We start from the raw sequence: 16,349 nt of genomic DNA, 5'->3' as shown, positions 1-16,349 counted from the left end.
GGACTTGGGGGAGATTAGGTTGTCTTCTCTAACCCGGTGGAGTTAATGGTAATCACCGGCCGTCGTGGCGGAATTAAGCCAACCAACTTCTAGTGACGGGTATGGCCCTTGCACCCGAGTCGGGATTCGGGGGATTTTGAGCTCTGCTAGGCCCGATGGAGAAAAATGTCATCACACTGCAGCCTACATGAAACCTGAAAAAGTCCGTGTTTTGTAGATGTTTATATCCGATTCATGGATGCATACTGCTCCGTACTAGTTATCTACTCAGATCTGTGGTAACCTTGAAAACACTCGCATAACCTCGGGTCACGCATATGTACAAGTTTTTAGGGCATTTGTTTTAGAGAAGTCATTCTATATCGATCATTGACTGATCATATTTCATGCAGTAGTTGCATATTCTAGTAATTCATCGCGGATGAGATTATAAATGCTTCCCGCTCCCGTGACCAATCATAGCCGTGCCGAGTACCCGGTGCATAAATGAACGTGGCTAAATACCCGGCATAAACCACGTGATGCTTGACGTTTGCATCTTGGCAGGCATTTTTGCATTTGCAACCGGTTAAATTCTCACATGGTCTCTTGTGTACATCTACTGATATACTAGTATACTGTAGTAGATAATTATTATGTCTTGCAATCTGGCAATCGCTGGCCTTGACGATTCCGGATTTCAACGTGAGAAAGCTGGATAAAGCCGCTGATGTATAAATAATGTTCCAAGGTTCTTGGCACATGGCGAGCTCCGAAGTGGCTACATTAGTGGGTCCTAGAGTTTTAAAATTTCTTTCTTTTTTTGAATCTTCAAGGTTCTAAGGACGGATCAAGGGTTAATTGTGCCCTCGGCAAGCAGTTATTCTTCATTAATACGCACGGATCATGTATAAATCCCCAACACCGGCGTAGGTCCGGACCTTCAACCTTGGATGGGCAAGAAAAGCGAGAAAAAAAGAACGCCACGATGAAGTCGTCGTCTACTCACCATAATTAAATAGGAGCCACTGCCCTGGATTTGCAATGCGATCTCTCTTTCTGTAAATCTACCTTCAAATAATTTCCCAATCAATAATACAAGTGTGGCGACATACCTCTCTCCATTCGGACCCTCTTTACCCCCCGCAAACGGCCCACACTAAACAAACCCCCTCAAAGCTCACTGTTACGAGTTACCTACAACTACAACAAACTCACTATCGACACCCGCTTGCTTCACACAACCACAAAGAATCATCGGCATATACTAATATATAACACTGCCCCTCATGGCAGGCGACGACAAGACTCACGAAGTCGCCAACATAGAGCCCACGGCTCCCACCAAGATCCCATTCTGGCGATTGGTCTTTGACCAAGGTGTCGTCACTCAAGAAATCATCGAATACCCATACCCAGGCTCCGGAACCGAAGATGACCCCTACGCCGTGATGTGGATCGACAATGATCCTCGTAACCCAATGCTTTTCAGCGAGACAAAGAAATGGTCATATACTATGTTGGTCGCATTCGCGACACTGGCCGTGTCACTGGTCTCCTCTGCATACACTGGTGGTGTTTTGCAGATTGAAGAGGAATTTGGCATTGGAGATGAGATCGCCACGCTCGGTGTCTCGTTTTTCGTCTTAGGTTTCGCCGTCGGACCAGTGCTTTGGGCTCCCATGAGCGAGTTGTTTGGTCGCCAGATTCTTTTCGTCACAACATACGCTGCTCTCACAGCATTCAACGCTGGTACTGCCGGTGCGCAGAATGTATATACGCTTGTTATTCTGCGTTTCTTCGCCGGTGCCTTTGGATCCTCACCACTCACCAATGCCGGTGGTGTTATTGCCGACATGTTCCCTGCTAAGCAGAGAGGTGTCGCTATGAGTCTCTTTGCTGCCGCGCCTTTCCTTGGTCCCGTCCTCGGCCCTATCATTGGTGGTTTCTTGGGAATGAACGCTGGTTGGCGATGGGTGATGGGATTCCTGGCCGCTTTCTCTGGATTTGTGTGGATTATTGGCTCTTTGCTCATCCCTGAGACCTACGCGCCTGTCCTCCTTCGTCGCCGTGCAGAGAGACTTTCTAAGCTCTCGGGCAAGGTCTACCAGAGCAAGGTTGATATCGATCAGGGCAAGGTCTCCCTTGGGGAAGCCTTCAAGATTGCTTTGTCTCGCCCCTGGATTCTTTTATTCCGTGAGCCTATTGTCTTCCTATTGTCTCTTTATATGGCCATTGTTTATGGTACCCTGTACATGATGTTTGCGGCATTCCCCATTGTCTATGAGGAGTACCGTGGCTGGAACCAGGGTGTGAGTGGACTGGCTTTCCTTGGTATCATGGTCGGTATGCTTCTTGCCGTGCTTTACAGTCTTTGGGACAACAAGCGCTATATCAAGACTCAAGACGAGCACGATGGCTTCGCTCCCCCCGAGGCCCGTCTGCCACCCGTCATGGTTGCTTCCGTTGCGATCCCTATTGGTCTGTTCTGGTTTGCCTGGACCAACTATCCCTCGATCCACTGGTCAGTCAGTATTATCGCTGGTGCGCCATTTGGATTCGGAATGGTGCTGGTATTCCTGGGTATCATGAACTACCTGATCGACGCATACACCATCTTCGCGGCCTCCGTCTTGGCCGCTAACTCCGTCCTGCGTTCTTGCTTCGGTGCCGCATTCCCTCTGTTCACCACCTATATGTACGACAACCTCGGTATCCACTGGGCATCCTGCATTCCCGCGTTCCTCGCTCTCGCTTGTGTTCCATTCCCATTCCTGTTCTACAAGTACGGCGCTGCCATTCGCAAGCGCTGCAAGTTTGCTGCTCAGTCTGATGCATTCATGCGCAGTATCCAGGAGAAGGCCCAGGCTGCTCCCGAGGAAGACGAGAAGATCACATACGACCGTACCGAGGCTCCTGCCCCACACGAGTCTGTGTCAAGCGAGTCCGATTCGGAAGAGCCTGTTGTGACACGCAGCCGCAGCCGTGCTCACTCTACTACCTCTACATTGCACCGTGTTCCAACTTATGAGGGCAATCCCTTCGATTTGGACCGTGTCAACACCAAGGAGTCCTTCAAAAACTAATCACCTATGCATCTCTTACATTGCTGGACCTGCACTAAGTACCCTTGAAAGGGGCTTTTGCCACATAAAATTGTTCTTTTCATTGCATCCTTCTATCTCACACCATTCATGTTGTCATTGCATTTGGCGGTCAAAATTTGTTGAGTTTCTGTCTACTTTATACCCGATATTGACTTTACCCGGGGATGAGTTCATGTATATACGCATCTCTAAAAAAACGGCGTTCCCATTAGAGGCTGGAACCATTTAATTCTATTGAATAATTGATAAAAAAAATGACAAATATTGAACAAAATATTGATTTCGTAGTAAGCATGTATCTACTAGTAGATCTCGAACTTCTAGATCGGACTTACTAGTAGTTGATTTGATCGGGCTCAATCGGGGAATCACGGCACCCGAGTGCCGAGTTCATGTATCTTATTCTTGCGTGTACTACGTGCCTCATTGTTAATTATTGCATTTTCCCCGTGAGTCATTTCCTACTTTTATTTTCTAGATTTTGTCACTCCTTCACCTCATACAGAGGATCATTCTCTTTGATGAACCTGTTTCTATCGAGCCTGAATCTCCCGGCCAAGCCTTCCGATTATCGGTCTTCGGTCTTTGCATTTTGCTCTTATCGCCACAATCGGACAGCCTGCCCGATAGGCTGGGTCATCTCGCCTTGGGGGGTTTATTCTTCCTCGATCATTACTCCAGCAATAGACGAGCGTGCTCGGAGTATTCGGCATGAGTTTCTTTCAGAGAGGACTCGCTGCGCAAGCGTCGGCGTTTGCGATCGGTCCGCGACCGCGGCCAATTACCCCGGCACGATTGCCTTTGCGCCGGGTGCGACAGCCTCGACGACACAATTCTGCCCAGGCCTCGAAGCCTGAGACTCTCGAAGGAAAAGCCGTGGAGGATGCCTTGTCACTGAACAACAAGCATGGGAAACCGGGCTCCAACCCTTCGTCTTCATCGCCACCCACCCCTTCACCGTCTTCTTCCCCCCAGAATACCGCTGCCACCGCCGCAGGTGTAGCAGCCGCGTCGCATACTACAACAACATTGACAAGGTCCCAGAGACTGGGCGAGATCATAAAAGCGGGACCGCTGGGGAAGTTTGGGAGGTGGTATGCTCGTGTGCAGAGGGAACGGCCATACCAGACACAGCTGTGGAGCTCCATTGTCATTTACCTGTGCGGTGACTTGAGTGCGCAGTTGCTATTCCCATCGGAGAAACCCGCACCGGTGGATGATGACCAAACCACGTCCAAAGCACCCGCGGGGTCAAAGGACGAGGACGAAAATAAGCCGAGCTTTGTGAGCAGCTACGACCCATGGAGAACAGTCCGGCATTTGATCGTGGGTGCAGGCTCCAGTATCCCATCATATAAATGGTGAGTACATTTCCCATGATCTGATGTATACTAGATCTATACCCGACACAAAAAAGTTTGGTACATCAAGGCTGACTTTCTCCCAGGTTCTGGTTCCTCCACAATAATTTCAACTATTCATCTAAGCTGCTCTCGGTCTTGACCAAGGTCACCGTGCAGCAGATCTGTTTCACCCCCGTCTTTAATTCCTACTTCTTCAGCGTGCACTCCCTTCTCGCAGGTGCTACCTTTGAGGAGACCTGGGAGCGCTTGAAGAAGGCTCTTCCCGTCAGCATTACCAACAGCGTTAAGCTCTGGCCCGGCGTCACGGCATTCAGCATCATGTACGTGCCACCAGAGTTCCGGAATGTCTTCTCGGGAGTTATTGCCGTTGGTTGGCAGACGTACCTGAGTTGGTTGAACCAGAAGGCTGCGCGTGAGGTGCAGCAAGAGGAGGCTGAGTTTGAAGCCGTTTCATCACATGGGATGCCCGGGAATCTAATTCCTGCTGGCCAGCCCGCATAAAATAGCGTTGTTTGGATTTTGAATTCGGCATACATGTACATATAGACTTGATGCCCCGACTGGCGTTGCATTTCGCAGATACCAAGTTAAACCTTAGACCATAGATTTCGCAATAGACCCAGCCTTTTTTGAGCTTCGAAATTTACATATATATTGGTAGTAGTGTGTTTGGTTATAGATGACTATATAATTAGGTCGTGTTGTAGTAACTGGAGATCTCGTACTATGACTTCAAGTTTCAACTTGAAAGTGTCACCAAACTTGCTACGGTTACTGTATGTTTTAAGTACAAAGATCAAAACTTGAATGCGATCTTATTGGTTGGTGACTCTCCGTCTCCCAATCACGTTGATCGGTTTACTCGACCGCTTTGGGCTGTTGCGCTGTTGTTGCCTCCAACGCGCAATGACGCACCCCGCATCTCCAAATTTCGCATGCCACATAGGACATGAGCCCCCTTGACAGTCGCAGGCATGTCCTGCCTATCGAAATTGAAACAGCGTGAAGATTCCGACAGCGACTACGGATCCGACTTCACACCCGACGAAGAAGATATTCTGAATCAATTGCTCACCAAAGCCGTCGCGGAGCACGCGCCCGCCGAATCCGACGCCACCCCAACCTCATCCTTCGCTACACCCAGGCTCACACCTGGCCCCACGATCGCGACGACCCAGAGTAATTATATTGCTACAACCAGATTTGGATCTCCCCAACCTGCGGTTGTTGCGACGTCAGTCACGGACATTGAGGATGCCATTGTGCAATCCCCAGGTGGCCGGCTGCCTAAGGTACTGGGTAGGGAGAAGCCTGGTTCACCGTGGAGGTCGAGTCAGCGACCATGGGAGGACACAAAGCCGCGCAGTGGAATGGCGCAAATGGCAAACCAGGGCGCAGACAACAGGGCCACCACGTTTGGTATGTGTGACTTGACTATTGACTGTTCAGTTTTGCCGGACCGAGATCTTGAATAGGACTGACTGACGCGTTGACATCCGAAGCGTTTAGTGGAACACTCTAATTCAACCGAAGGCAGAGAACGAGAACGAGAACGCGTTGCGGCACGCGAACAAGAGTGGACGCAGCACGAGCAGGTAGCACCGACGTTGGATACTCGGTCCCCAGTCGAGCGCTTTCGAAAACCCCCCAATAAGGCTTTCTCAGTCACTGATTTGGTTTCGCCTGCCTGGTGTGAGCTACAATACTGGTATACATTGACGAAGCATGGGAGGAAAAGGAGAACTGCGGCCATGAAGAAGGGGAGCTCGGTGCACAAGACGCTCGAGGATGAGGTTTATACTACCGTCCCTGTGGACATTACTACGAAGGAGGATGCATGGGCTCTACGCATATGGAATGTGATACAAGGGCTGCGAATTCTGCGCCAGTATGGCATCACACGTGAGCTTGAGGTTTGGGGCGTGGTTGATGGGGAGCTGGTCAATGGAGTCATTGATCAGTTATCCTACGAATGCCCCGACTCGGAGCTTGAAGCTACAGCTGCTAGCTTCTACGAGGATGCAGAGAGGTCAAGAGCTGCTTTACCAGAGTATCAAATGTCCTTGTCGGATTTTTTGTTATCTTCCTCCCAGGGCGGAAGGAGACTGGCGGATTTAGGCCAGACCGAAAATGTCGATGCCGAACAGGTACCCTCTGCCCAAACAATCTCACCAGCTGTTTATGATCTCCCTCGGATATATATGACTGATGTGAAGACGAGAGCAAGTCGCTCAATCCCTACCGTCAAGAGCACATCCTTCCGACCCACCTCTCTCCAGCTGCAGCTTTATTACCACATGCTTAATCGCATGCTAACGAGTGACGAAGTGACTATGGAGTTACTTGCCGCGCGGTACAAACTTGACCCCGAACGTCCATTCTCAGATGCCTTCGTATCCGAAGTTGGAGGCCTGAATGATGAATTCTTCGATACACTCTCCTTCCAAGAGTTCGATCTTGGGGAGTCCCCCACACCTGAAGATGCACGAAGAATCTCTCATGACTCTGGCTCTGTAGTTTCATCCAGCCCGGTACCACCAGCCAGCCAAAACTCAACCAGCATTCTTTTGGCCCACGGCAATCTTTTCAAACTATGGAGCTACATGAAAGACCAGCTTCGTTTCACTTTTATGCCATCCATCTCAGAAGCAGAGCCTGTTGCACCGTCCATTCCATCACACACCCAGCCAGCTACCCTTGAGGAATATTCAACTCTCCTATCTCCTGTGCTGACCGCACGGTTCCTCTCCTCAGCCCAGACGGAAGATTTGCAGCCCAAACATCTAGGAAGCAGATCCTTCCTCTTCGATCCTCAAAATATGACATCTTACATCACAGATCAAATGGAGTGGTGGCGAGGCCAGCGCGATCCCATTGGAGTCAACATCGCAGATGCATGGAAGTGCCGGATTTGCGAATTTCGCGACGATTGTACCTGGCGCGAAGAACGGGAATGGGCTCTAGACCGACGAAATCACGGCCGCCAAAGAACAGCACCACCAGCCGGGATATAGTAAGGTTCAAATTGCATATGCACATACACATTCGTTGGGGAGCTCTTAATTCTACAGTTTTGTATGGCATTGCACCAAATTTATTATACGTGGAACACATCCATGCACATGCAGACTTCAAATGATCAAATAAAGTCCTTATACAACTTCAGCATTAATATGGATAACTTCGCACCTCGCCCTCTTTATCCACCTTCAGTCCCAAAGCTACTTGCTCATTATGTTTCCGATCTAAATAGTCCAACAAAACCTCCTGATACTTCTCCTTGCCTTTATACCTTGAAACATCATCCCCCCAACTTCGAACAGCAGAAGCCAACCTCCCAGGCACATAATCCTCTTTCACAATCTCGGTAATAGGCTCAAAATAGGTCCGAATAGTGAAAACAACAGCCCCAGACCTGGGCAACCGTCTCAAAGACTGGCGTTCCGATCGAAAGAAATGATGCTCAATAGCTCGATTCTTCTCCGCCGTATTCCACGATACAACCTCCGCATCCTCGGACCCGATACTGGGCGACCATGCCAGCTGATCATCTACCTGGATAAAGTAGTTATTTCGCAAAACGGGTTCCTCGGGTTTGAGCCGACGGAAGAAATTCTTCATCCCTCGTTCGAGCTTCTCTTGGAATTGGGGCACGTCGCCTGATGTATGGATTTCTGATAATGGCATCCCGAATTTGTCGCTTAGACGCCAGAATCCGGCGAGGAGGATTGCGCCGGCTAGGAGGTAGTATTCTCCATCTGGTTTTTCGATCATGAGGGCTAGGTCGTCTTGGATTAGGCGGGCGGCTGTTGCCATTGGATCTTCTGAGAGGGGCCGTTGGACTATGTTGAAGGTTTCTTGGGTTACTTTGTTGGTTATGCCGGTGGGAGTCTTTGTGAACATCGATGGGTATCTCTCGGGGAGATAGTCGCATCTTTATAAATTTCCAAGATTAGTTTGATTGCTGGAAAGAGCAGCCGATAGAGAAAGAAAAAGGTGGATAGTATAGACATGGGAGCCTTACAGTTCTTCCAAGAGTTCAATCGCACCGTCCATGGCTTCAGGTGCTGTGCCATAACATTTCTCACCACGCTCTTCGATGCGCTTAGCTTTATCCGCGTGGAATTTCAGATAGTGGTTGTCTAGTTCTGCATTTAATGAGCATGTTAGTTAGCGCTCTATATTTATCTATCAACTTGGATATACTATCTCTTACCAATCCATTCATCGAATTTCATACTCCGCAAGCCCATTGTGGTAAAATACTTTCTGGTTTGCATTAGAGAAGCGACACACCATACTGGAATCGTGGACTTACGGGCCATATCGAAATGGTCGGTAAGGAATCGGCTTGGAAGTGTGAACATCCCAGTCAAGGTATGGTTTTGCGGTCGGTCGTTTGAAATTAGATGGCGTCCATTCTGTGCATAGATTGTCAGATTAAACGTATAAATCAAAGAGTCAGGAAGATACTTTACCTCCAAGGTTTCGTGTGACCTTTTCTTTGCCAATTGATCTCGATGTTGGTTTTTCTAGATCAGGACTGGAAGATCTCGATAATTTGCTGGAAGCTTTCCATTTCTGCACGACGAAGACGATTGCATAGGCGCAGATATTGAGGGCTAAAAATACACCGACGAGGTCTTTTTTCAAATTGATAGACTGAGCTATCCTTTGGAGATATTCTATATCCAATACCATGGTGAGGTGAAGGGATTTGAAAAGTCGTGATTGATTTCCTAAAACAGAAATCCAGGCTTGAATGTCGCCTTATGTAGTCATTCGAGATCTGGGGAAGACTGGGGAGAGTCCACATTGGTGAACAAATGTCACCAGCGGTTTGATTTGACCAGCTTGATAACGACACATTTCTCCTGTCAACTGCCTTTCCTGTCAATCGGATGCGAGCAACACCCTTGTCGCGAGTAGGCGTAGGCACATGCAGTCGTTGGGATCAAAGAGGGGGAGAGTGTCCATTTCCGGCCGTTAGATCCGAAGCTTGCAAAGGACGAGCCTATGGCTGGACAAGGGAAGTTGCAATTGCAGAATATGACATAGTTTCTCTACGTTGAGGGGAGAGTGTCTTATCGTTTTATTTTAAAACTCAACGGGGATTTCTTCTCCGCATTGGGTAAGGTCTGGTGATAAACTATACCCCAACTTTGCAGTCGCAGTGGGAGGAAATATCCCTTAGTGAATAATAAAACCTTGGAAGCTGTGGGAGTGTTGCGTAACGCGAGATAATTTGGAATTTATGTTCAATTGGTGGGTTGCATGCACTGGGCTTTCAGAATCAAGATTTTACACTATACATTCAAATGTTGGTGTCGGCCTTGCGCTGGAGGAGGCAATACTGGCCCCACTTGCGCTGGAATTGAGCAGGAATAAAGGGCAAATCTGGGACCCAGATTAACCGCCCTATTAAGCTAGTCCGAGCCGTATCTAGGAAGCTCGCACAAGAGAGAGCTTCCCATTGGTCCGTATCGAGAACATAGTGAGGTTCCAGCTCGGTCTCCTCACGTCCCGGGAAGTAGGAGTCGATCAAGAAAGAGCATTCAGAAATATCAATCTGTAGAATATGATTAGTACCACGAGGTCATATTTTCCAGGAATTTCTATGCCTACATATTTGTCCGGATCTTCCATATTAAGGTCGTTCATACCAGACGGGATTTCCGAAGCTCCTTCTAATCGGCCGAAGGGGCTTGGCGCTTCAGGAAATTCGCCTGGGAGCAGACCGTTGAACTCGCTTCGAATGAATTTCGCACGCATATCGTTTTGAAGAAAGTATGAGGATGGGAAGCGGTACCACTCCTTGCCCAAGCAGACAGAGGCTCCTGTTTCCGTCACATTTACCTGCTGCAATGGTTCAAGGACCTTCAGAGGGGCATTGTAAGCAGTCACCATTCCCAGAATGCGTAGCATCCCGACATTGACAGCCAGTATGATGACATACAAAGCTCCGATAAGCTTGATCTTTGTCGGAATACGGCTGATGATTGCCTTTGGATCGCTGGAACCAAGGTAGGTGAGAATAAGGTGAAAGGAAAGAGCCGCGTTTAGGGCAAGGAATGGATAGGACGGGTACATAAAGCGCTCTTCCTTGTGAGGTTGGGCTGTGAAGATACCAAACCACATGTAGAAAGGCGCAGCAAGTGTTATCGAGCGCCGGAATTTCTGTACAGAGGAAGGCTGAGAGCTAAAAATGACCTGAAGGACCAGAAGCGGAGCAGTCATCAAAGCGAGAACAAACCAAACATTGAAGTTAATCAGCAGGTTTCGGATGTAAAATGTCCAAGGCTCGATGCCAAAGATCTCAGGTCCTTTACCTTGGCCCCCAAAAACGTTATAGGCCACAATATTCCAAGGAACAAGGACAAGTTTGCGGAAGAAAGCATAGTCGACTCCGACCTCGAGAGCCTAAAGAGCAAGTTAGAATCCTTGATTATTTCTTAATAAAATATAGATGAAGGACATACGGCAATGCCCAGACACCTGACAGCACCATCGAGAACGGCCAAGACAAATGAGCCTACAGACCCAGAAAGAAGGGCAATAATAGCTTCCTCAGCCAGAAGAGGCACAATGAGTGCACCGGCGAAGGGCCAACCGACAATTGCGCCAAGAGAAAACCACATGATACCCTGAGCAATCTTTGGTCCACCTTTCAAGTCCAGGAAGGCGGCCAGACCAAGCATAGATGTGTACATGGTGAAAGTGGATGGCAGGAAAGCCGTGGACGCGTGGAACATGCCGGGACTGAAGACGACGATTGTGAGGAACAAGAGGCCGATGCGAGGATTGAGGGTTCGACAGATCGAAGAGTAGAGTCGGGTCTGACAAGCAGCACAGAAGATAGCCATGAACATTCGAATCATATAGAACTCAGTGGTCTTGGAAAAGACAATCAATGAGCTCAGCTTGCCGACCACGGCGTGAAGCGACACATAAAGCCAGCTTCGAATAGAGTATACCGGGGAATATTCCCATGTCTGAAGTCCGTATCCATGTTGTAGATAATGAGCCGGTTCCCAGAAATTGAAGACCTCGTCGCAGTCCTGGATTGGGGCATAAAATGCTGCAAGGCCATTGACAAAGAGGAAGGCGTAGAGCGTAATGTTTAAGGGTAGGTAGAACGGAGATGGTGGGGGACTAGATTTGGAGATGATTAACCACTTAACTTGAATCTTCCCAAGCTAAAAGCCTGAACACTTACCGTGATTTCTTAGGCACGCTAGAAGCAGGCCCAGAACCTGGATCATTCCCTCCAGCCATTTTTGTGTTAGTTGTTGAAGATGTGTTTAACTCCGGTGTTTCTGCGCTAAGATAGCGATAAGCGGGAGCTACGGCAGCCGATAGATAAATTCCATCGGGCAGAATTTGATCCTTACTACTAGTATGTAGTCGAATCGAGCACCCACTGTAAGCTGAGACATTACTTAGTAATCTGTAAGCTTAGTTTTTTTTTTTTTTTTTTTTTTTTTTCAATATACTATACAACAGTACTAAGCACTTTGTAGAACGTGATGTCTATTGATTGTCATTGAACATTGCAATGTAAGGCGTTAGAGCGGTATAACGGGCGGTGAATCAAGCAGCTTGGGGTAATGGATCTTTTTATTGCGACCGCTTTGGCAATTAAAGTAGACCCGCAAAAAAAAAGTTACCAGGACTTTTTTTTTTCGAGCGTACTCTTAGGTCGCAACATACTTCTCAGGACCATATATTTTGGTCCCTTAATTCTTTCATCATGAGTGACCAACAGAATACTCAACATAACTCCCCTGCTCAGTTTGCTGAGGCCGCGGGTGCCAGTGACGGCGCTTCCTCGAACCAATCTTACACAATCGATACGCCGCCTGTCGCAAATACTTCTATGGATACGGAAATGTCAGTAGACAGTTCAGCTACCGAGACTCCCGCTCAATCCTCGACTTCTACCCCTATGACCCCTATGATCCCTGGCCTTGGTTTTGTCAGTGGTCCCAATGATCAGTCCGCCGAACAATCGGCACAGCCCGCTATGTCGACCACCGTCCAGCAAGAGCCCCAAACACATGCCGCTGAGGAAAAGGTTGGCGAGCCTTCAGTCGAATTGGAGGAGACCAACGAGCCCACAGTCACGAAAGTGGAGGATACCAACGTGTTCCCGGTGAAGGTTGAGGAGACCAACGATTCCATGGCTAAGCAGGAATCAGCGGAGGAAATCCACGGTGAGGCAATGGAGGTTGATCAGAAGCCCGAGTCTAGCATCACCGAGAATGCAAATGCAATCGCAGAAGGCCAGTCGGAAAATGCGCAAGCAGAGGAAGAGGAAGAACACCCTGAATGGGAGGTAGACTCTTCCCCATACGAATCGTCCTCGGATAGTTCATCCTCCGATTCTGATGACAGCGACGACGAAGACTACCCAATCCTCACTGCCGAAGAACAGGCTCGGATTCTGATGATGGCCGAAGGTGGCTCTGACGATGAAGGTGATGGCAAGGGCAAATCTGGTGGCTATATTCGTTCAACAAACGAGGTTGCTGAAGACGTTTTGCCTGTTCCGGATGTGGAGATCACCCCCGAGATGACAATCGTCTATCTTGGAAAGGTTCAAGCGGCTATTGACAATGCCGTCCTCGTCGAGGCCAACACCTCTGGAGAATACCAAGTCCTTGAATCGGGTTCCCTGCTCTGTTCCGAGGACCGCAAGGTCATGGGTGTTGTATCAGAGACCTTGGGCAGAGTTGAGCACCCCCTGTACACTGTGATGTTCTCAACTGCAGCAGAAGTGCAAGAAAAGGGCTTGGTGAGGGACATGCCCATCTACTACGTCCAGGCGCACTCTACTTTCGTGTTCACCCAACCGCTTAAGGGCATGAAGGGCAGTGATGCATCGAACTTCCACGATGAGGAGGTCGCTGATGAGGAGATGGAATTCTCTGACGATGAGGCGGAGGCCGATTACAAGCGGCAGTTGAAGCAAAAGCGACAGGAGAGAAAGGAAGCCAGAGATGGTGGAAAGCCAAAGAGAGGACCCCCAGGACCTTCGAAGCTCGGCCAGACAGAGCTCAGTTACGACGAGGGTGGCGAAGAAGGGTACACGCCTCTTGCGCGCCCCAAAAATCTACATGAAATGATGGGCTCCCACGAAGCGCCCGTTGAGAGTGGATCTGGTCCCCGTGGCGGCGCCCGTGGTCGTGGCCGAGCCACTGACCGCGGCGGACGAGGAGGTCGTGGTGGACGAGGTGGTGGCAGAGGCGGATCCAGGGAACAAGACCAGGATCGTCGGCCCTACCCACAGGGTGGCAGTTCCTCTTATGGCCAGAGTCAGCCTGCACCGGTTGTCCAGCACCAGCAGCCCCCCTACGGCCAACCCGCATACCCGCAACAGCATCAAGCGTACCCACAGCAGCAGCAGCAGCAGCAGCAGCCCGCCTACCCCCAACAGCAAACTACCTACGGCATGCCCCAGGGTTATGCTCAGTACCAGCAATTTGCCCAACAATACGCACAACAATATGCGCCTCAGCAGCAAGCGCAGGCGCCTCAAGGTGCACCCCCCGCACAATTTCCCTTCCAATTCCCCTTCGCGCAAGCTTTTCCTCAGCCAAACCCGTTCCAGCCTGGAATTCCTGCGCAGGCACATATCAATCCTCTATTCTTAGCCGCCTTGCAGCAGCAACAGCAGCAGCAGCAGCAGCTGCAACAGCAATATCAGCAACCCCAGCAGCCCCAACAACCCCAAGCTCCCGCTCAAGGTCAACAGCAGAATCCAGCTATGAATTTCGACCAAGTCAAGGCCCAGTTGGATATGTTGCGGAACTTGAGCAACGGCCACCAAGGACCTCCTCCTTCTTAATCTGGCTATCTGCTACATATTGTCTATTTTCTGCGCTCACCTCGAATATTGGTGACGTGATCTGGTTATACATATTTTGCATTTAGGAGCGGGTTCTATATTTGTATGGTGCATTGTTTAAAAGTTTGTGATACTGTAGTCCTGTGAAAATTTATGACATGGGCTCATTGAAACTAGAGAGGATAAAATAGTACATATTCATAAGATAAGAATTGATGTTCACACATGGTCGGAAAAAAAAAAGGAACACCATATTGTCCCTAGTAGCTATGCTTTAATACTCCGCTGGCTTGAAACTCTTCGCCAAGGTCCAGAAATTTTCAGTGTTGGTGCGGGCCAAAGCAGCCTTGGCCTCTGAGTCTGTATCGCAGACCCTCGCTCCCACCCATCTCTTGAATAAACGAGACTTGGATTGACCTTCCCAGATGAGGTTGCAGGTATTCTGACTAAAGTCTCGTGATTCACCCTTGTCATCTTCCGTAGACAACCACAACGGCTCGCTTTCGCGGTTGCGGTCTGATGTGGTTGGGCCAGGGTTTTCAGTCCAATCAACTCGGTTGAGCATCAATTTCCGGTAATTATTCACGGAGTGCTTTCCTCCCTCAACAATGACGAGGTTTAGCCTTGGATGCACGATGCAAATTCCTGTCAATTTATTTTGTTCCGCATTCTTGCCAATCTTAAAACGGTTTCGACCACTTGCAAGACTGTCAATTCGGTAGACCGACATGAAGATACCCAAAGCTGAATCTTTTTCTTGTTGAGCCTCCAATTTCTCGCGTCGTTGGTCTGGGGTCAACTTGCGCTCTTCGTTCATAAGCTCATGCTGCGCTTTACGCTCCGCAATCTCTCTGTTCACCTGGGCTTCCACGGCCGTTGGATCCTTGACTGCTTGTTCTCCCAATACTCGCATCAAATTGGACTTCTTGACCTTGGGCGGCGGTGCTGGCTCGAGACCCAATCGAATCTTTGCTTGTTGTTCCTTCAAGTCTGCCATGCGGCGTTGTCGACGAATCTTTGCTTGTTCCTTTGGTGTGAGGAACATTGCCTTCTGAGTGGGCACATGCTTCTCCTGTGGTGGTTCAAGTTGAATGGGGTGTTGGATATAGTGGGTAATGACGGTATCGATTTTCAAGGTGGCTGGGTCATCAATGGTAGCATAGTCGCTGCCGTCAATAAACTTCTCATCCCACCATTCCAAGGCTGGAGGAGCGGGTACAACGTATGCCTTCTCTACATCCATATCCTCATCGATGCCGGCCAGACGAGCTCGCTCGGCAATTCGCTTTTTCATAGCCTCCAACTGCTCTGCCCGACGCAGCGCTGCCGCTTGTTGAATATATTTGCCTTTCTGGTTGAACGCAAGCTCCCGAGCCTGTCGAGGCTTGGCAAGAGTTGCCTTCGGCCCAAGGCTAGGATCGAAATAGGGATTGTTTCTGATCTCCTCAAGAGATGGCCCAGATAAATCAAGTTGCTTGCCACGATTTCCTGCTCGGTCGCCCTTCGACTGCTGGCGGCCTTTGCTACCCCGGAAATCCGGAGTAGCGTCCGAAAGTAGCGCTGGATGAAGGCCAACATCGAGACCACCGCGAGCTTTTGAAAAACTATCATCGTCGAATGCTTGGGGTTGTTGGTATGAGTGCGCGGGTGGTTCGGGTCGCTGAGGAGGTGCGTTGGCCTTCGCCGTAGCCGCTGCTACTCTTGCTTTCATCTGCTCTAATCTGGATAAGGCAGGTGTCGATGCGGGTGGTGCGGGACTTGGGCTGGACTCTGCCGGGGGCACGGGGGGTGTCGCACCGCCGCGCGCAGCTTGCAGCCGAGCGCGTACGGCTTCTGCCTTGGCTCGTGCTTCGGCAATCATCTTCTCAATGTCTCGTTTGGGAGCACCAGCCGAGCCCGGTACAGGAGATCCATTGTTTGAACGGGTTCTTTTCTGAGAGTTGTCGCCTTCATCCTCAGGGTGAGGACGCTTCAGCGCGTTTCCCGATGCGTCCGCCATGGCTAATTGCGAGGCGCGGATCTCGCGTAGCCTGGAAGCGGGTTGCACCAAAG

General features: G+C 49.6%; 7 protein-coding genes across 7 annotated transcripts; 4 read left to right on the top strand and 3 right to left on the bottom strand.

Annotated features, from left to right (window-relative positions):
* Positions 1-1,268: 1,268 nt before the first annotated feature.
* Positions 1,269-3,065, top strand: N7466_010909 (MFS transporter; the record flags this gene model as incomplete). The annotated part of the gene is made up of 1 exon (XM_057170298.1): positions 1,269-3,065. The coding sequence occupies one exon, from the start codon at positions 1,269-1,271 to the stop codon at positions 3,063-3,065; it is 1,797 nt and encodes a 598-aa protein (XP_057016030.1).
* Positions 3,066-3,797: 732 nt separating this feature from the next.
* N7466_010908 (Mpv17/PMP22 family protein) lies at positions 3,798-4,951 on the top strand (the record flags this gene model as incomplete). The annotated part of the gene is made up of 2 exons (XM_057170297.1): positions 3,798-4,447; positions 4,534-4,951. The coding sequence occupies 2 exons, from the start codon at positions 3,798-3,800 to the stop codon at positions 4,949-4,951; spliced, it is 1,068 nt and encodes a 355-aa protein (XP_057016029.1).
* Positions 4,952-5,424: 473 nt separating this feature from the next.
* Positions 5,425-7,464, top strand: N7466_010907 (exonuclease V; the record flags this gene model as incomplete). The annotated part of the gene is made up of 2 exons (XM_057170296.1): positions 5,425-5,869; positions 5,984-7,464. The coding sequence occupies 2 exons, from the start codon at positions 5,425-5,427 to the stop codon at positions 7,462-7,464; spliced, it is 1,926 nt and encodes a 641-aa protein (XP_057016028.1).
* Positions 7,465-7,618: 154 nt separating this feature from the next.
* Positions 7,619-9,151, bottom strand: N7466_010906 (heme-dependent oxidative N-demethylase family protein; the record flags this gene model as incomplete). Its single annotated transcript, XM_057170295.1, has 5 exons — positions 7,619-8,384; positions 8,475-8,598; positions 8,667-8,719; positions 8,769-8,871; positions 8,929-9,151. 5 exons carry the CDS (start codon positions 9,149-9,151, stop codon positions 7,619-7,621), a joined length of 1,269 nt encoding a protein of 422 aa, XP_057016027.1.
* Positions 9,152-9,764: 613 nt separating this feature from the next.
* N7466_010905 (dolichyl-P-Man:Man(6)GlcNAc(2)-PP-dolichol alpha-1,2-mannosyltransferase) lies at positions 9,765-11,725 on the bottom strand (the record flags this gene model as incomplete). The annotated part of the gene is made up of 4 exons (XM_057170294.1): positions 9,765-10,019; positions 10,076-10,870; positions 10,930-11,602; positions 11,667-11,725. The coding sequence occupies 4 exons, from the start codon at positions 11,723-11,725 to the stop codon at positions 9,765-9,767; spliced, it is 1,782 nt and encodes a 593-aa protein (XP_057016026.1).
* Positions 11,726-12,200: 475 nt separating this feature from the next.
* On the top strand, positions 12,201-14,297 carry N7466_010904 (RNA-binding snoRNP assembly protein NAF1; the record flags this gene model as incomplete). Its single annotated transcript, XM_057170293.1, has 1 exon — positions 12,201-14,297. The coding sequence occupies one exon, from the start codon at positions 12,201-12,203 to the stop codon at positions 14,295-14,297; it is 2,097 nt and encodes a 698-aa protein (XP_057016025.1).
* A 274-nt stretch (positions 14,298-14,571) lies between these two features.
* On the bottom strand, positions 14,572-16,296 carry N7466_010903 (U4/U6-U5 snRNP complex subunit PRP3; the record flags this gene model as incomplete). Its single annotated transcript, XM_057170292.1, has 1 exon — positions 14,572-16,296. One exon carries the CDS (start codon positions 16,294-16,296, stop codon positions 14,572-14,574), a length of 1,725 nt encoding a protein of 574 aa, XP_057016024.1.
* Between the last annotated feature and the right edge of the window lie 53 nt (positions 16,297-16,349).

This window comes from Penicillium verhagenii (genome assembly GCF_028828195.1).
Source record: "Penicillium verhagenii strain IBT 33310 chromosome Unknown utg000012l_segment0_segment0, whole genome shotgun sequence".
Lineage (NCBI taxonomy): Eukaryota > Fungi > Ascomycota > Eurotiomycetes > Eurotiales > Aspergillaceae > Penicillium > Penicillium verhagenii.
This window is presented reverse-complemented; position numbering and strand designations above follow the sequence as displayed.